Here is an 18,113-nt window from a genome sequence, read left to right as displayed (position 1 = left end):
GGAGCACTTATTATAACCCTGAAATAAACATTAATAATAAATAGCACATAAAAAACCCTACAAGCCAAACTCAATGAACATAGGTGCAAAACATGCCTTTAAGAATTATATATGCAACTTGAAACAACAGTTCACTGAAAGACCAACACTTGGGCTCTGAAGATGGCTGTAGTGGTCGCATACATTCTGAGTGTTAGTCGCTCAGTCACGTCCAACTCTTTGCAACCCCAGGGACTGTAGCCCGCTACAACAATATTCAGGCAAGAATATTGGAGTGGGCTGCCATTTCCTTCTACAGGGGGTCTTCTCGACCAAGGGATCAAACCAGGGTCTCCCACATTGCAGGCAGATTCTTTACCTTCTGAGCTACCAGGTAATTCCTTTCAAACATTCTGGTTCTTCCCAAATCACTACATAACATAGATTTGAAAAACAAATGCTTATGAAACATTTATACAAAAACAGATGAAAAAGTATCTGCAAGAACCTGAGGCCCCAAAACACAGGTAGATTTATTTTGTATACCTACAATACAGTGTCCACTATAGATAGATACATAGCCATACCCCACGTGTGTCAAGTGCCCATGTTAGAGAAAGCAGAGATAAATAACAGCGTGTCATAATAAATCTGAGAAGATGAAAAACCCAAATAATCAACAAGTGTTCACCAAAAAGTATACTGAGCCATTTTGAGAAAAGCTGCTGAAACTGGGAATGATTTTGCCTACTCCAATCTGCAGTATATATGCAAGGGGCCAGTGGAAAGGCCTAGAAGGGTCTAGCATCTATAACTTCTCAAAATTGATCCACCAAGGGCTTCTGTCCAAGAAGGGCCCCACACTGAGAAAAAACTACTGGCAATCGAATAAAAACAGGGCAGGAAGCAGACAATAAAGATGAAAAAAAAGAGAGGGTCCAGATAAAAGTGGCAGAGGGAAACAAAACTGAAATCTCAGAAAGTCACTATTTTTCTTTTTAACAATGCCTGAACACAACAGAAGAGAGAGCTCTGAAAAGAAAGGAAAGCTATCTGAATCAAGCTTCCTTCTAACAGTTCAGGAAAAATGAATACACCCAAAAATGAGCAACAGAAAAGTATAATGATGTGAAACACCATATAATATTACTATAAGGAAAAAGAAATTGAAGAGCAAAATAACATCCCTGCAAACAAAAAAGCATGTCAGGAGGAGGACAAGCTCCAAAAAACGGATCAGAACTGTAATATACTATTTCAAAATAAGCTTAAAATCATTAAGAATATTATACAAGCCACGAGTGAACATCATAACTCAGGTTTTCAAAAATTCAGAAATGAAGAGACAATTTAAGAATTAGAAACAAAAGGAAAAATTCATTTCAGAAATAAACATTAAAGTAGAAGAACAAGAAAGCAAACACAATGAACACTAACTCATGAGGAACAGCCTAGAGTTTTCCCACAATGGAAACCCTCGTGGCTCAGCTGGTAAAGAACCCGCCTGCAATGTGGGAGACCTGGGTTCGATCCCTGGGTTGGGAAAACCCCCTGGAGAAGGGAAAGGTTACCCACTCCAGTATTCTGGCCTGGAGAATTCCATGGACTGCGTAGTCCATGGGGTTGCAAAGAGCTGGACACAACTGAGCGACTTTCACTCACATGAGGAATAGCAGGTTTAAAAAAAGGAAGACTTTAATGAAAAACAAAAATAAACAAAGAAAGATAAAAATTATTTAAGAGGAAAGTGACAAATGTTGAAGGCAGCCAAAGAAGAAACCACACACAGACAACAGTCGCTGGGGAGGAAGCTGAGGCCGGAGCGGAGTAAACGCTGGAAACAACAATGAGCTCACGACTCAGAAAGAGATTACCTGCACACATTTCAAATAATTTTCATCAGAATTTCTGTTAACATTTTATGCAAGAAAATGGAGTCATAGATTTAAGATCTCAAGGAAAAAATTGTGATCTAAGGATTTTCTATCTAGCAAAAGTGACATTCAAGTATTCACAGCACCAACTGTTCCCAATATGCCAAAACTTAGGGAATATTGTTCTCCTGAGTCCTAAATAAAGACTATACTAGAGAACAAGCAAGAGTGAGTAGAACACATCAACATAAGGAACTGATGAGTCAAATACGTTCCTTGTAGATCTAAGACTAAATGAGGGTTAGAAGAAAGATATTATTTTATGATGGCTACATAATCTGACAATGTAGATAGAATACTTTGTAAGAAAAAAAAGCAAGAGGAGACTGGAAATAGCACATGCAAAAAATTTTTGTAATGTTTTCAGTAATCATAACCAGTTGTGGTAGCATTTTATAAATAGATGATGTATGTGTAATGTGGGATAAAACTAATGAGTAATTCCAAAATGTCTTATTCCTATCCACCCCATATCCTTGAAAATCAGGATTCTTGACATGGAGATACATATATCAGAAGTTGTTAAGTAAAAACCCTGTAGTCCTGAACTTAGAAACAGCATGAAGAACTCACAAGGTATTTTATCTTAAATATATTTCTCTAATCACTAAAAAGGGCAGGAAACAACGGCCAGCCCAGTAGCAAATAGCATTCCTTATACCAAGATTGAGGTCTTGAAATGCCATTTCCTACTAAATGAAACCAAGGTTTCTTAGAGAATTAGCTGATTCCAAGTCTGGAAGCAAGAAATGTGCAACATGAGTTCAAACATCTAAATATATGTGGAGGAATTCAGAATGTGCCACTCAAAAAGAAGCCACGTTGGCATCTTGGATATTTTGAGTTAAAGGCACTTGAAAACATAGAAGAAAAACACCCTGACCTTCCTTCTTTTTCTTAAAAGCAGGAGATGAAATTCCCATATGAGAGATGGCCTCCCTATACCAGAAGGAAAAGTAACATTCTTTTTTTATTTTTGGAAAGTAACACTCTTATTCTCAAGGACAAGAAGTTGAGACAGAATTCTACAGACAGGCCTCTTTAAAAATAACTATCTCTCTTTCAGCCTCCCAATAAACTGTAGTCATCTTTCTAAATCACCTCCCTTTGTTCAACTTAATATAAAAGCAAGTTAAATTTAATAATTTCTTTGGGTCGTCACTCCTTAGGAGGGCTCCAGGGTCGCATAAAGTTTATATTAAATAAATTGTGCAGACTTGCCTCCTGTTCATCTGTCTCATGTCAATTTAATTCACAGGCCCTGCCAAAAAAAAACCCTAAGAGGATAAGGGTAAAATCTCCCTCCTCTACAACAGATACAGGAAGCAATCAATGACTATGAGAACTGTGTCAAAAGGATCCAGGAGTCAAGTTAGAGAGGCTTTCATTGGCCAAAGAAGAAATAATTTGAGCTTCAATAAGGATAGCTACTTCAGTGAAGTGAACGAAGTCCACCAAATAACAAATCTATAAACTGATAATGGTATTTTAAAAACATGAATCACAAGTTGGATGAATCACAAGCTGGAATCAAGATTGCTGAGAGAAATAACAACCTCAGATATGCAGATGATACCACTCTAAAAAAAAGTGAAGCGGAACTAAGAGCCTGTTAATAAGGGTGGAAGAGGAGAATGAAAAAGCTGGCTTAAAACTCAACATTTAAAAAACTAAGATCATGGCATCTGGTCCCATCATTACACGGCAAATAGAAGGAGAAAAAGTGGAAGCAGTGACAGATTTTATTTTCTTGGGCTCCAAAATCACTGCATGTGGTGACTAGAGCCATGAAATTAAAACATGCTTGCCCCCTGGAAGGAAAGCTATGGCAAACCTAAACTGTGTATTAAAAAGCAGAGACACCCCTTTCTGTATAGTCAACAAAAGTCTGTATATTAGAAGTTATGGTTTTTCCAGTAGTCATGTACATATGTGAGAATTGCACCATAAAGAAGCCTGAGTGCGGAAGAATTGATGCTTTCAAATTGTGATGCTGGAGAAGACTCTTCAGGGACCCTTGGACTGCAAGATCAAACCAGTCAATCTTAAAGGAAATCAACCCTGAATACTTATTGCAAGGACTGATGCTGAAGCTCCAAATCATTGGCTACCTGATGGATGAGATGATTCACTGGAAAAGACCCTGATGCTGGAAAAGGTTGAAAGGGAAAGGTCAAAAGCAAAAGGTGAAGGGGGTGACAGAGGATGAGATGGTTAGATAGCATCACCAACTCAATGGACATGAATCTGAGCAAACTCCAGGAGACAGAGGACAGGGAAGCCTGGTGTGCTACAGTCCATGGGGTGGCAAAGAATCAGACACAACTTAGTGACTGAACAACAACAAAATTTTAAAAAGAAAACTAACTGGTAACCTTCTGAGAATGACAGAGAACCAATTCATTACTTTGAAAACTGGATAAAGAAAATAATCAAAGATTTATCCTGCCTTTCCTATATGAACTATAGCACAAAGAACCCAAATACTAGTAGATAAGGCTGTCCTTACAAAATTATTCCAGACAACATAGGAAACCAAAGTTATAATCAGAACATCACCACTTCTTGTGGTTATGGTGCAGTTGGCTTAGCAAATATCAGCGTTATACAATGTCACACGAGGCAGAAGCCTAGGCACGGAGCACGGAGGGCTGCTGTCATTTAAAGAGACCAAAACCCAACACTGTAAGCCTTCTGATAAATAAATAAGCTATGACACTAGGAGTTAGTCTATTGGCAAGACTATAAAGTCTCTGGATCCAGCTGGAAATTTGCAGGAACTATATAAGACAGAGCAACATGTCAAACTATACTACAAATATGCTAATAAGCAAAATCCAAACCTGTGGAAAACTCCACAAACCAACCATCTAATGTCCTTCAGCAGATACATTATAAGGAAAACAAAGCAACTGAGGGGAAAGATGAAGACTGAGAAACGAAGAAGTCATATAAGGGTCTTCCCTAGTGGCCCAGTGGTTAAGACTCCATGCTACCAATGCAGGGGTTCCAAGTTCAATCCCTGGTTAGGGCACTAGATTCCACACGTTGTAACCAAAAAAGTTAACATGCTGTAACTAAGACCCGGTGCAGCCAAATAAATAAATACATAAATATTTTTTTAAAAAGATGAATATGACATAATGGTTGGAAAAGGTCAAAGAAGATGCCTAGGACATAACTCATAAATGTTCTTTTCTTCCTAGAGGTAAATTCAGTGTTTCTTTGGGGCCAGTTCAGGTTTGAAATTAAAGGTTACTTTACTAATCACATGGAGCTTCCAATCTATGAAAATGTTACCCAGTCACATGAATGTGACTTAATGATGTGATAAATGATATAACCAAATGAATGTGACATCATGTGACAATATGACATGTGAATTTTTGGAAAGTCATATTCATGAATTTTCTGCATATTTATTACCAATCTACCTGATGAAATATTCAATTCCAAACAAAGGCAATGCCAAAGAATGCTCAAACTACTGCACAACTGCACTCATCTCACATGCTAGTAAAGTAATGCTCAAAATTCTCCAAGCCAGACTTCAGCAATACGTGAACTGTGAACTCCCTGATGTTCAAGCTGGTTTTAGAAAAGGCAGAGGAACCAGAGATCAAATGGCCAACATCCGCTGGATCATCGAAAAAGCAAGAGAGTTCCAGAAAAAACATCTATTTCTGCTTTATTGACTATGCCAAAGCCTTTGACTGTGTGGATCACAATAAACTGTGGAAAATTCTGAAAGAGATGGGAATACCAGACCACCTAACCTGCCTCTTGAGAAATCTGTATGCAGGTCAGGAAGCAACAGTTACAACTGGACATGGAACAACAGACTGGTTCCAAATAGGAAAAGGAGTAGGTCAGGGCTGTATACTGTCACCCTGCTAATTTAACTTCTATGCAGAGTACATCATGAGAAACGCTGGACTGGAAGAAACACAAGCTGGAATCAAGATTGCCGGGAGAAATATCAATAACCTCAGACATGCAGATGACACCACCCTTATGGCAAAAAGTGAAGAGGAACTAAAAAGCGTCTTGATGAAAGTGAAAGAGGAGAGTGAAAAAGTTTGCTTAAAGCTCAACATTCAGAAAACGAAGATCATGGCATCTGGTCCCATCACTTCATGGGAAATAGATGGGGAAACAGTAGAAACAGTGTCAGACTTTATTTTTGGGGGCTCCAAAATCACTGCAGATGGTGACTGCAGCCATGAAATTAAAAGACGCTTACTCCTTGGAAGAAAAGTTATGACCAACCTAGACAGCATATTGAAAAGCAGAGACATTACTTTGCCGACTAAGGTCCGTCTAGTCAAGGCTATGGTTTTTTCTGTGGTCATGTATGGATGTGAGAGTTGGACTGTGAAGAAGGCTGAGCGCCGAAGAATTGATGCTTTTGAACTGTGGTGTTGGAAAAGACTCTTGAGGGTCCCTTGGACTGCAAGGAAATCCAACCAGTCCATTCTGAAGATCAGCCCTGGGATTTCTTTGGAAGGAATGATGCTAAAGTTGAAGCTCCAGTACTCTGGCCACCTCATGTGAAGAGTTGACTCATTGGAAAACTCTGATGCTGGGAGGGATTGGGGGCAGAAGGAGAAGGGGACGACCCAGGATGAGATGGCTGGATGGCATCACAGACTCGATGGATGTGAGTCTGAGTGAACTCTGGGAGATGGTGATGGACAGGGAGGCCTGGTGTGCTGCAATTCATGGGGTCGCAGACAGTTGGACACGACTGAGGGACTGAACTGAACTGAACTGAACCTGATGAAATACGAAGGCAACAAATGGAAATTAGAATTTAAAACACTGAAGATAATGCTTTATTTCTTAGGCTGGATGGTAGATACACTTTTATTCATGAACATTCTTTAAACTACTTATTTTCTTAGAAATACACATCACAATAAATGTTTTAAATTGAAGAATTGGCCTTCAATCATTAGTGCTTTCTCCTAAGAACTGAAAGTTGATTCTTATTACATCAACTGAGCAAACTTTTAAAATTAAAAGGTCTATTAATAGAACCATCAAAAATAAGCAAATATACACTGTAACATGTATTCCGTTATATGTATCACATGTATATTCCATATTTTGTCCATCCATGCATCCACTGATGAGCATTTGAATTGTTTCTACCTTTTGGCTATTGTGAGCAGGAGTACACGTTTTTGATTTAACACCTTTTTTTTTTTCCAGTTCTGAGCAAACACCAAAGAATAGAATAACTGGGTCATATGGTAATTCTATAATCACCCTGTTAAAGAACCACCAAACTGGTTTCCACAGCACCTGTACCATTCTGGACCTCTAGGAAGGAATGAGGGTTCCAATTTCTCCACATCCTCACCAATATTTATTTTCTATTTTGGAGGTCTTGACTTTTTTTTTTTTTAAATTTTTTATTGAATATATCAACATGAATCCGCCAGGGGTGTACACGTGTTCCAAATCCTGAACCCCTCCTTGGCTGTCCTAGTGAGTGAGAAGTGGTATCTGATTGCAGCGATGAAATTAAAAGACATTTACTTCTTGGAAGGAAAGTTATGACCAACCTAGATAGCATATTAAAAAGCAGAGACATTACTTTGCTAACAAAGGTTCGTCTAGGCTATGGTTTTTCCAGTAGTCATGTATGGATGTGAGAAGAAAGCTGAAGCGCCGAAGAATTGATGCTTTTGAACTGAGGTGTGGGAGAAGACTCTTGAGAGTCCCTTGGACTGTAAGGAGATCCAACCAGTCCATTCTAAAGGAGATCAGTCCTGGGTGTTCTTTGAAAGGAATGATGCTAAAGCTGAAACTCCTGTACTTTGGCCACCTCATGCGAAGAGTTGACTCATTGGAAAAGACTCTGATGCTGGGAGGGATTGGGGGCAGGAGGAGAAGGGGATGATCGAGGATGAGATGGCTGGATGGCATCACTGACTCGATGGACGTGAGTCTGAGTGAACTCCGGGAGTTGGTGATGGACAGGGAGGCCTGGCGTGCTGCGATTCCTGGGGTCACAAAGAGTCAGGACATGACTGAGCGACTGAACTGAATGACTAATGATGTAAGCATCTTTCTATATGCTGTTAGCCATTTGTAATTTGTATATCTGCTTTAGAGAAATGTCTGTTCAAGTTCTGTACCCATTTTCTAAATGGGTTGTTCCTTTTAGCTGTGGAGTGGTAAGAGTTCTTTGTGTATTAGGGATGCTAGACCCGTATCAGACATATGATTTTAAAATGTTTCCTTCCATTCTGTGGGTTGTCTTTCCCATCTCTTGACAGTGTTCTTTGATGCACAAAAGCTTTAAATTTGCATGAAATCCAATTTATGGATTTTTTTTCTTTTGTTGCTTTTTTGTATTTTTAGTGCTCTATCTAAAAACCAACTGTCAAATCCAAGGTCATGAGAATTTATCTGTTTTCTTCTAAGAGTTTTACGGTTTCACTCATAGATTTAGGTCTTTGATCTGTTTTGAGTTAATTCGTGTATATTTTGCATGTGTATATTCTGTTGTTGTAACACCATCCATTCAAGAGATTATTCTTTCCCCACTGAATAGTTTTGGAATCCTTGTCAAAATCAAATGTCCATGATGCATAGGTTTATTTCTGGGCATTTAGTTCTATTTCACTGCTCTGTATTTCTATTCTTACGTCAGTAGCAAAGTTTTGATTACCATAGCTCTGTTGAAAATTTTGAAATCATCCCCCAACTTTGTTCTTTTTTAAGATTGTTTTGGCTATTTAGGACCTCTTGCAATTTCGTATGAACTTCAAGATCAGTTTTTCTGTTTCTGAAAAAAGAATACAGGGATTTTTGTGAAGTATTACACTGATCTGTAAATTACTTTGGGGAGTATTGTCATCTTAACAATATTATGTGGAAGATGATCTGACTTAATTTTAACATCAAAATTATCAACTTTATTAAGGAAAATGTTGTTTTACAGCTGAGGCCGGTACATCTGCATGGAATCTCCCCTTAAATTCATCGAGCAAAATTAATAGAAACATGTATCACACAAAAAGACAGCAGTGGTAGACAGAAATGCAGTATAACCTAGAATGACTTTTGTATTACTTTGACATGTAAAGCAATCATTTCCCCTCTTGATTTCAACAATTTTGGCAGTGCAGCAAACAGGATTATACAATAGTAAATAAAACCTTGTATGGGGACTTCCTGGTGGTCCAGGGGTTGGGAATTCGCCTGCCAATGCAAGGGACACAGGTTCAATTCCTGGTCCAAGAACTAGGATCCCACATGCTCTAAGGGTGCCACATACTGAGCCCATGTACCCTGGAGCCCATGTTCCAAAAGAAGCCACTGAGGTGAGTAGCCCCTGCTCACCACAACTAGAGACACCCTGAGCACAGCAATGAAGAGCCTGTGTGCTGCAAAGACCCAGCGCACCCCAAATAAATAAAATTTTAAAAAGCTTATATGATCAAAGAACTGAGAATGCAGACAACTCTTCCCTTGTTCTGCCCTCTCCCTAACCCCTGCCAAGACAAATGAGAGGAAGCTATGTAGGTTTGGGGATTTATAGCCAAACCACAGAATTGGGAAAAGAGCCTTTCACTTCTTCCACAGCACTGTTTAAAATATTAACTCAGTGGAAGATGTCACAGTTTCCAAAAAGGAACATGTTCCAGGAGGGTAAGAAAGTGATAATCACAGCATATTCAACCTTCGCCTGTTTCCCCTGGATCCCCAAATGACCTACTCCTATGGGCTTAGAAAGCAGCCTCTCCTTGGAATACCACTCCTTTCATTGGGTCTACATTTTCCCACAAACTTCTGCACTTGCTCTCTTTCTGATATACCTTGTAAAGTTTATCAAACATAAGGGCAATTCTGACCTTTTAATATACTAAATGTCCTTTCATGACCCTGGCAGTAAAGTTCTGCCACAAATGCTAGCAGGGAACAATCACAAAGTATTGCCACTGAACGAACAGGGACCCAGTAACATTGTTTTTGGACACTGCCCCTCAGCTTAGTCACACTGGGGCCTCCTGCCTCATTTCAGTGTGAGACTGTGAACCTCAGAGCTTCTGCTAGAGCTAAGTCACAATTGGGTCCAGGTCAAGGGGGCTCCCATGGTTCATCTTGGGTCAAAGAAAATTTGCCCCAGAACTTTGTTTCTTGAAGGGAGGAATCATGTCTAACCTTAAATTCCAATCACCTCCTCGCTCAGTTTTTGGCATCTCTTTTATGTTTAGCCAATAGGATTTGCTCAGTAGGTACTGGCTAAATGTAGTTACCATCAGTCTCTAACTTGGAGACCATAAGAATCATCTGTGAAACTTTCAAATGACAGGTTGGGAAACCTATCCAAGACTAATTTAGCAGGTCTAAGGCTGGTGTCCAAGCATTCCAGTTTAAAATATTCCACAGGTAAATAAGTCAAAAAGCTAAGGTTTAAGGAACACTCCCTTCTCTAAACTACACTTTGATAACTCTTTCGTTTAAAAGAATAATATGGCCAGACTTGAACAGGTGGCAGGAGAGAGAAAGGCAGGGGGGTTTTCTTTCCCAAACTTTCAAGAGATTTAAATCCTAAAGGAAAAAATAGGTACCACCTTCACAACTGTCCCTCCTTCACATCATTCCAGCCATGTTCCCATGCATTTATCATTTTTTTCCCCAGTATAGTATGATGTTTTGCCATCTTAAAAATCTTGCTAGGAAAAAAAAAAAAATCTTGCTAGGGGGAGGGAGAGACTATCCTTTCCAAGACTAGCTAATTCCCAATGATAGTAATCACTTTCCTAGGGAGCAGTCTCTCATGTGCAAATTCATCAATTCATTTATCTCTCAAAGATGAAGTCAATATTGCCCCTGCCTTGGTCATCCCAGACCAGGTGCTAGGCAACTAGAGACCATCTCTATAGACCAATACAATCCATGGAATTCTCCAGGCCAGAATACTGGAGTGGGTAGCCTATCCCTTCTCCAGTGTATCTTCCCAACCCAGGAATCAAACCAGGGTCTCCTGCATTGCAGGCAAATTCTTTACCAACTGATCTATCAGGGAAGCCCATAGCCCAAAGTCCACGGGGTTTATTCAAACTAGTCAGTCCTAAACCCTCTACTCTGCTCTGCCTTGCCTTTTTCAGGGAATAAGGCTCCAACCTAGGCTTTCCTCTCACTCCTGCTTCTGACTCCTGACCAAAATCTTCCCTGTGTGGCATGACATGCCCTCTCATCTCTGGAAATTAATGAATTTTTCTTTCAATGGCCCTGGCTTCTCCTTGTTGTCACCCAGTCACCTCTTACAAATCAAAATCCCTCTAGTACAAATGAGACACTCCACTAATACCACATTTGTGATGTCTACTTTACTAATTCAATTGGAATCTGTATTACAAACTAACTTAGGTTTCCAAAAGCAGACAGCAAATACCACCTCCTAACTCCTTCATATGGAGAAAGTTCTTGAAAGCCCTATTTTCATTTCACATTTGAAACTCAACACTCAGAACTAAATGTAGTATGACCCAGCAATCACACTCTTAGGTACAAACCCAAGAGTACTGAAAACACACACATACATACATGAAATGTTCACACGGCCATTAGTTATAGTAGTTATAGTATAAAACTATAGTTATTAGCGGGGTGTCGCAGTGGCTCTGGGCCGGTGCTGCAGCGGCCCACACGGTGGGGCTTCCCTGGGGGGCTGGGGGAACCTGGGCTCCAACACCCGCCCCGCTTCTGTCTCCTGCTCCTTGCTGTGACCTCTGATAGCCCTGGCCATGGAAGGAGGAAGCGACGTGCCTTCAGCCTGCCTGCCCACCCCCCCCACCCCCAAAGAAGCAGAGATGGAGGCTCCCAAGAAGGAAGACACTCTTCTGTTGGCTGATGAAAAGTTTGACTTCGACCTTTCATTTTCTTCTTCAAGTGCCAATGAAGATGATGAAGTCTTTTTTGGACCTATTGTCCATAAAGAAAGATGTATTGCTGCCAGCTTAGATTTAAATAATCAGCTTCCCAAAGAACCTCCTTTGCCAGCTTCTGAAAGACACTTCACCTGGAGTCTGCTCACGGGGGAAAAGTTTGTGGAAGTTTATAAAGAAGCTCACTTACTGGCCTTCCAGATACAAAGCAACGGCAGAACCAAGGCAGCCCAGGCTGCCCAGTCTAAAGACCCTGGGAGCCAGGGAGTGGAAGGATTCATACAGGAGTCTAAACTCAAAATTAACCTCTTTGATAGAGAAAACGAAGTGAAGAAAAGCCCCAAGTCACTTAAGCAGGAGACATACTGCCTGTCGGACGACCTCTGGAGGGCACCCCTGCTCCGGGGCACTCAGCCCGCCTCCAGCGCAGCCTCGCCGGCCACTCCTGCCCAGACCAGCCGCCCCGAGACTTCGGGGCCACCACCCACCTCGTGCCCTTCTCTGCCAGCAGAGCCCAGTGCTGCTCAGCCTCTGAACTAGGCCGAGGCTAAGAAGGTCGTCAGCAAGTTACTGCCGCCCCGAACCTCGTCCCTTCGAGGAAAAAGCCTTCACTCGGCTGTGGAGAAGCCTGGGAGACAGAAACCAGCTAGTCCTCCCAGGATGAAAATCCAAAATGAAAAGGACATCCACAGCAGCATGCCCCTGGACAAGCTCAGCACCATCCAGGACGTCGCCAGCGTGCCACCAGTGGAAGCCACTTGGTCCCAGGCAAGCGGTTGCTCCCTGTTCCAAACAAGTCTGGGCCGAAGAAAACCATGCTAAAACCACCTGGGTGTGCTGGCGGCCTGGCAGAAGGTCCTCTTCGGGGTCTGTCTCGGGCCTGAGCTCCGCTGTGTGTGCTTCTCCTGCGACTGGCAGAGCTAAACCAAGTGAACATCCAGGCATCTCTGCGGACAGTGCCTGGTCAAGCTCCAGCCAGATGGGCAGAATGGGGCTCGCCCTGCCACGGCCGTCCCTGAAGGCGAGCCCCAGGGGCATGGCCTGCAGGCAAAGCCAGAGGCCAGGAGCTGCGGAGAGGACAGTGGAGCAGCCCAGGGGGATCCCCAGAGCATCTCTCCCCCAGCCCCAGACCCCGGAACAGGGAGGCTCTGGGCCAAGCTCTCATTATGGTTTGTCACAGTCTTCTCAAAGGGATAAGACCGGGAGTTCAAGAAGGCACGATTCCTGCCTAAACTCCAAGACAAAGGCTGTGGCTACCCCTATGAATCAATTTAAAATTCCCAGGTTTTCTACTGGTGAGCCCCCGGCTGGTGCGACGCCAAAGTCCTGTCGGGCGCAGCGGCTGCAGTCCTGCACGTTGGTGGGGAGGGTGGCCCACAGCACTCCCGTGAGGTGGTCCACAGCCGCGCAGAGCCTTGTCAGCAGCGTGAGGACCCCCGTGAGCACGAGGTGCCTGTCGGCCCTGCCCACACCTGCAGGCCGCTGGCTCTCCAGCCTCTGGCAACCCCCACGACTGTGGCCAGGCTTCTGGCTTTTCCCCTGCCTGCATCTGCTCGGCGACTCTCTTCTGAGCCCCAGAAAAAATCCACAGTGAGAACTGCACCCGCCAGGGAGGGTGACAGCCAGCCTGCATCCAGGCGCCCCGACTTGTCCCTCGACGGCAGCTGCTCACCATCTGCTGTGCCACAGGCACTGGACATTTCTCCAGAAAAGAGTGATTCTACTTTTTCACAAAGTATCACCACAGAAGTCCCTGGACGAACAGCAGCCCCATGAAGCCACAGCCCTCAGTGAAGCTCTTCTCATGGATCTCAAACTGGATCAACTCAGCCTCACCGGGGAGGCTGTGGCCACAGCCCTGGACGACCGCCCGCGCACTGACTTCTGCAAGAGCCCCAAGGCAGTCGTGGCCCTGTGGTCTGGAAGTGGGCCCCTAGTCGACCTCCTGACAAACACCCCAGAGGCAAACAGGAAGGCCGTGGCCAAGCCCCCCGACGAGGTGGGACAGCTCATAGACTTGGCTTCCCCTCTGATCCTGCTGAGCCCCGAGGCTGACAAGGAAAACATGGAGTCTCTGCTCCTCAAGTTCTGAGTGGAGTCAAACAGTTCTTCGCACTTCACTCAGTTACAACATCAGTCCTAAAGTGGTATTCAACTGTCAGAGATAAATTTTAGAAGAATTTGTGTTGGAAAAGTTGTAAAATGAAACAAAAAGCTAAAAGCTAAGTAAAGTTACTGTGCCTGGAGCAGGCTATGGGGTTGGGGGCCGGTGTTTGGCCACCTGGTCACTGCAGGCCACTGGCCTCCATCCTCCGGGCCCCGCTTGCGTGCTGGGTGCAGAGTGAAGAATGGGTACGCTCTGGATGAGTCTGGATTTTTTGCATGTAAAATAGCAAGTGACCATCTTTAAAGTTAAGATTGTATGAAAAGTTAAATATTCTAGTTTAAGTTGAATGGTAAAGTAAATGAAAATGGATTAAACCACCAAAAAAAAAAACAACCTATAGTTATTAGTTATAGTAGCCAAAATGTGGAAACAACTGATAAATGGATAAATGCAATGTGGTATATCCATACAAGGAAATACTATCTGGCCTTCAAAAGAAATGAACCGATTCATGGTACATTAAAAACACTACATTCCTGGCTACTGTCACAGCTGCTGCAGCTCCTGCTGGATCGTCTTTGTTCCCTCTTCTCTGAAGTGGAGCAGTGACTGAAGGAAGCAACCACTGCAATGGGCAAAGAGAAGACACACATCAATATCGTGGTCATCAGCCATGTGGACTCTGGCAAGTCCACCACCACCGGGCACCTCATCTACAAGTGTGGGGGGATTGACAAGAGGACCATTGAGAAGTTTGAGAAGGAGGCAGCTGAGATGGGTAAGGGCTCCTTCAAGTATGCCTGGGTGCTGGACAAACTGAAGGCAAAGAGAGAGCGTGGCATCACCACTGACATCTCCCTGTGGAAGTTTGAGACCAGCAAGTACTACATCACCATCATCGATGCCCCGGGCCACAGGGACTTCATCAAGAACATGATCACCGGCACCTCCCAGGCCGACTGCGCTGTGCTCATTGTGGCTGGCGGTGTGGGCGAGTTTGAGGCAGGCATCTCTAAGAACGGGCAGACTCGCAAGCACGCGCTGCTCGCCTACACCTTGGGTGTGAAGCAGCTGATCGTGGCGGTCAACAAGATGGACTCTACTGAGCCGGCCTACAGCGCCGCACGCTTCCAGGAGATCACCAAGGAAGTGAGCGCCTACATCAGGAAGATCGGCTATAACCCGGCGACTGTGGCCTTTGTGCCCATCTCGGGCTGGCACGGAGACAACATGCTGGAGCCCAGCACCAATATGCCCTGGTTCAAGGGCTGGAAGGTTGAGCGGAAGGAGGGAAACGCCACCAGGGTGACCCTGCTGGAAGCTCTGGACTCCATCCTCCCCACAACTCGCCCAGTCAACAAGCCCCTGAGGCTGCCACTGCAAGACGTGTACAAGATAGGAGGCACTGGCACAGTGCCCGTGGGCCGAGTGGAGACCAGCTTCCTGAAGGCCAGCATGGTGGTCACCTTTGCCCCCAGTGGCCTCACCACTGAGGTCAAATCCGTGGAGATGCACCACGAGGCCCTGTCGGAGGCCCTGCCTGGGGACAACGTGGGCTTCAACGTGAAGAACGTATCTGTGAAGGACATCCGTCGTGGCAACGTGGCTGGAGACAGCAAGAACGACCCCCCGATGGAGACCAGCAGCTTTGTGGCCCAGGTGATCGTCCTGAATCATCCAGGACAGATCCAAGCTGGCTATTCTCCGGTGCTGGACTGTCACACAGCCCACATCTCCTGCAGGTTTGCTGAACTGAGGGAAAAGATTGACCGCCGCTCGGGCAAGAAGCTGGAAGACAACCCCAAGGCCCTGAAGTCGGGTGACGCTGCCATCGTGCAGATGGTCCCCGGCAAGGCCATGTGTGTGGAGACCTTCTCCGAGTACCCACCTCTAGGCCGCTTTGCTGTGCAGGACATGAGGCAAACCATGGCCGTTGGCGTCATCAAGGCTGTGGAGAAGAAGACAGGGGCTGTGGCTAAGGTCACCAAGTCAGCGGTGAAGGCCAGCAAGAAATGAAGACGTCCTTCTCCCACACCATTTTCTCAGCAGCCCCCACTGTATGAGATACTTCTGTGACTAAATAAAATTAGTAGTGAAACTTCAAAAAAAAAAAAAATAAATAAATAATAAAAATAAAAACACTACATTCCTTAAAAGCCAGACAGAAGGCTTATACGATTCAATTTACATAACATATACACAACAGGCAAATGCAAAAAAGGAAAGTAGATTGGTGGTTGCCAAGGGAAAGAGTAAAGGGGAATGAGGCTCATGGGTACACAGCTTTCTATTTGGGGTTATAAAATGTTCTAGAATTAGACTGCAATGACGGTTCCTGCCTCCTGAGAAATTTGTATGCAGGTCAAGAAGCAACACTTAGAACTGGACATGGAACAATAGACTAGTTCCAAACGGGGAAGGGAGTACGTCAAGGCTGTATATTGTCACTCTGCTTATTTAACTTATATGCAGAATACATCATGTGAAATATCAGGCGGGATGAAGCACAACCTGGAATCAAGATTGCTGGGAGAAATATCAATAACCTCAGATATGCAGATGAGGCCACCCTTATGGCAGAAAGGGAAGAACAACTAACTAAAGAGCCTCTTGATGAAAGTGAAAGAGGAGAGTGAAAGAGCCGGCTTAAAACTCAACATTCAGAAAACTAAGATCACAGCATCTGGTCCATTCACTTCATGGCAAACAGATGGGGAAACAATGGAAACAGTGAGAGACTTTATTTTCTTGGGCTCCAAAATCACTGCAGATGGTGCCTGCAGCCATGAAATTAAAAGACGGCTTACTCCTTTGAAGAACAGCTATGAGCAAACTAGACAGCATATTAAAAAGCGGAGACATTACTTTGCCGACAAAGGTCCATCTAGTCAAAAATATGGTTTTTCCAGTAGTCATGCATGGATGTGAGAGTTGGACTATAAAGAAAGCTGAGCACCAAAGAATTGATGCTTTTGAACTGTGGTGTTGAAGAAGACTCTTGAGAGTCCCCTGGACTGCAAGGAGATCCAACCAGTCCATCCTAAAGGAGATCAGTCCTGAATATTCATTGGAAGGACTGATGCTGAAGCTGAAACTCCAATCCTTTGGCCATCTGATGTGAAGGACTGACTCACTGGGAAAGACCCTGATGCTGGGAAAGACTGAAGGCAGGAGGAGAAGGGGATGTCAGAGGATGAGATGGTCGGATGGCATCACCGACTGGACGGACATAAGTTTGAGTCCGCTCCGGGAGTTGGCAGGGAAGCCTGGAGGGCTGCAGTCCATGGGGTCACAAAGAGTCGGACACGACTGAGCAATTGAACTGAAGTGACGGTTCCACAACCTTGTGAATATACTAATAACCAACACTGTGAGAGTGAATTTTATGATATGTAAATTATAACTTAAAAAAAAACAAACCTAACTCTATCAGTTTCCCAACAAAACTACTCGTCCTCCTGTATTCGTCACTTCAAGTAACTGAAACCACGTTTCCAGAAACTTAGAAATTCTTCTCCAGAAACCCACAAGTATTAACAACTAATTTGGTCACGGCAATTCAAACGCCTCAATATTTCTCCTTTTCCCCAACTTCAACTCCTAAATCCAGGACGCCCTCATTTCTCGCCTGCATCACCGCAGCCTCCTGATGAGCCTTCAGGCTTGCCTCTCCAGACCAACTTTCACACTGCAACTAGAAACTCCTTTAAAAACAGTATCTATGTCGGCTCCCAAGGACCCCAGGTTGAAGTTCGAACCCTTAATACGACTTATAAGGTCTCTCAGACTTCAGTCCGCGGCGAAACTCTCCGGCTTCACGAGCCCCTCAAATCCTAACAACGTGCACCTGGGAGCCTGGAGAGGGTGGGCATCGCTTCACCTTCCCCGCCCGCACGGGGAAACCTGCCCCTCAGGCCTCAACCTGCTCGCAAGCGTCTCCGGGAGGAAGCCCGCGCTCGGTCGCTCGGCTCCCGCTCCCGGTCTGGCGCCCCCGTTTACCTGTCGGCTCCTGACGCAGATGCGCTCAGGGGCCACCAATGAACCGGCATACATTTCCTGTGTGAACCGTGGTGCACCCAAACTTCAACTTCAAACTGCGCCGGAGCCCGAAACTCACCTCGACTCTTCCTCAACACTTAGTAGACTTCGCCGGGAGCCGCCTACGTAACCTCAGCCGCGCGGTCC

The 18,113-nt window shown here is 44.3% G+C and overlaps 3 protein-coding genes across 3 annotated transcripts in view; 2 read left to right on the top strand and 1 right to left on the bottom strand.

Moving 5' to 3' along the window:
• Nucleotides 1-18,093, bottom strand: part of DNASE1 (deoxyribonuclease 1) — a 37,119-nt gene extending 19,026 nt beyond the window's left edge. The window contains exon 1 of the mRNA XM_040255675.1: nt 17,928-18,093. The gene's annotated coding sequence lies outside the window, so the exon portion shown is untranslated. The remainder of the gene's footprint in view (nt 1-17,927) is intronic.
• LOC120874321 (G2 and S phase-expressed protein 1-like) lies at nt 11,697-13,917 on the top strand. The gene is given in 4 exon segments (XM_040255687.1): nt 11,697-12,340; nt 13,002-13,311; nt 13,314-13,572; nt 13,574-13,917. Coding segments are annotated over 4 exon segments (1,503 nt in total). The 5' UTR covers nt 11,697-11,746; the 3' UTR covers nt 13,914-13,917.
• Nucleotides 14,559-15,944, top strand: LOC120874301 (elongation factor 1-alpha 2-like). Its single transcript, XM_040255657.1, has one exon. It carries the CDS (start codon nt 14,559-14,561, stop codon nt 15,942-15,944), a length of 1,386 nt encoding a protein of 461 aa, XP_040111591.1.
• Nucleotides 18,094-18,113: the final 20 nt, after the last annotated feature.

The sequence above is a fragment of the Oryx dammah genome, unplaced genomic scaffold, assembly GCF_014754425.2.
Source record: "Oryx dammah isolate SB20612 unplaced genomic scaffold, SCBI_Odam_1.1 HiC_scaffold_2, whole genome shotgun sequence".
Classification (NCBI taxonomy): domain Eukaryota; kingdom Metazoa; phylum Chordata; class Mammalia; order Artiodactyla; family Bovidae; genus Oryx; species Oryx dammah.
This window is presented reverse-complemented; position numbering and strand designations above follow the sequence as displayed.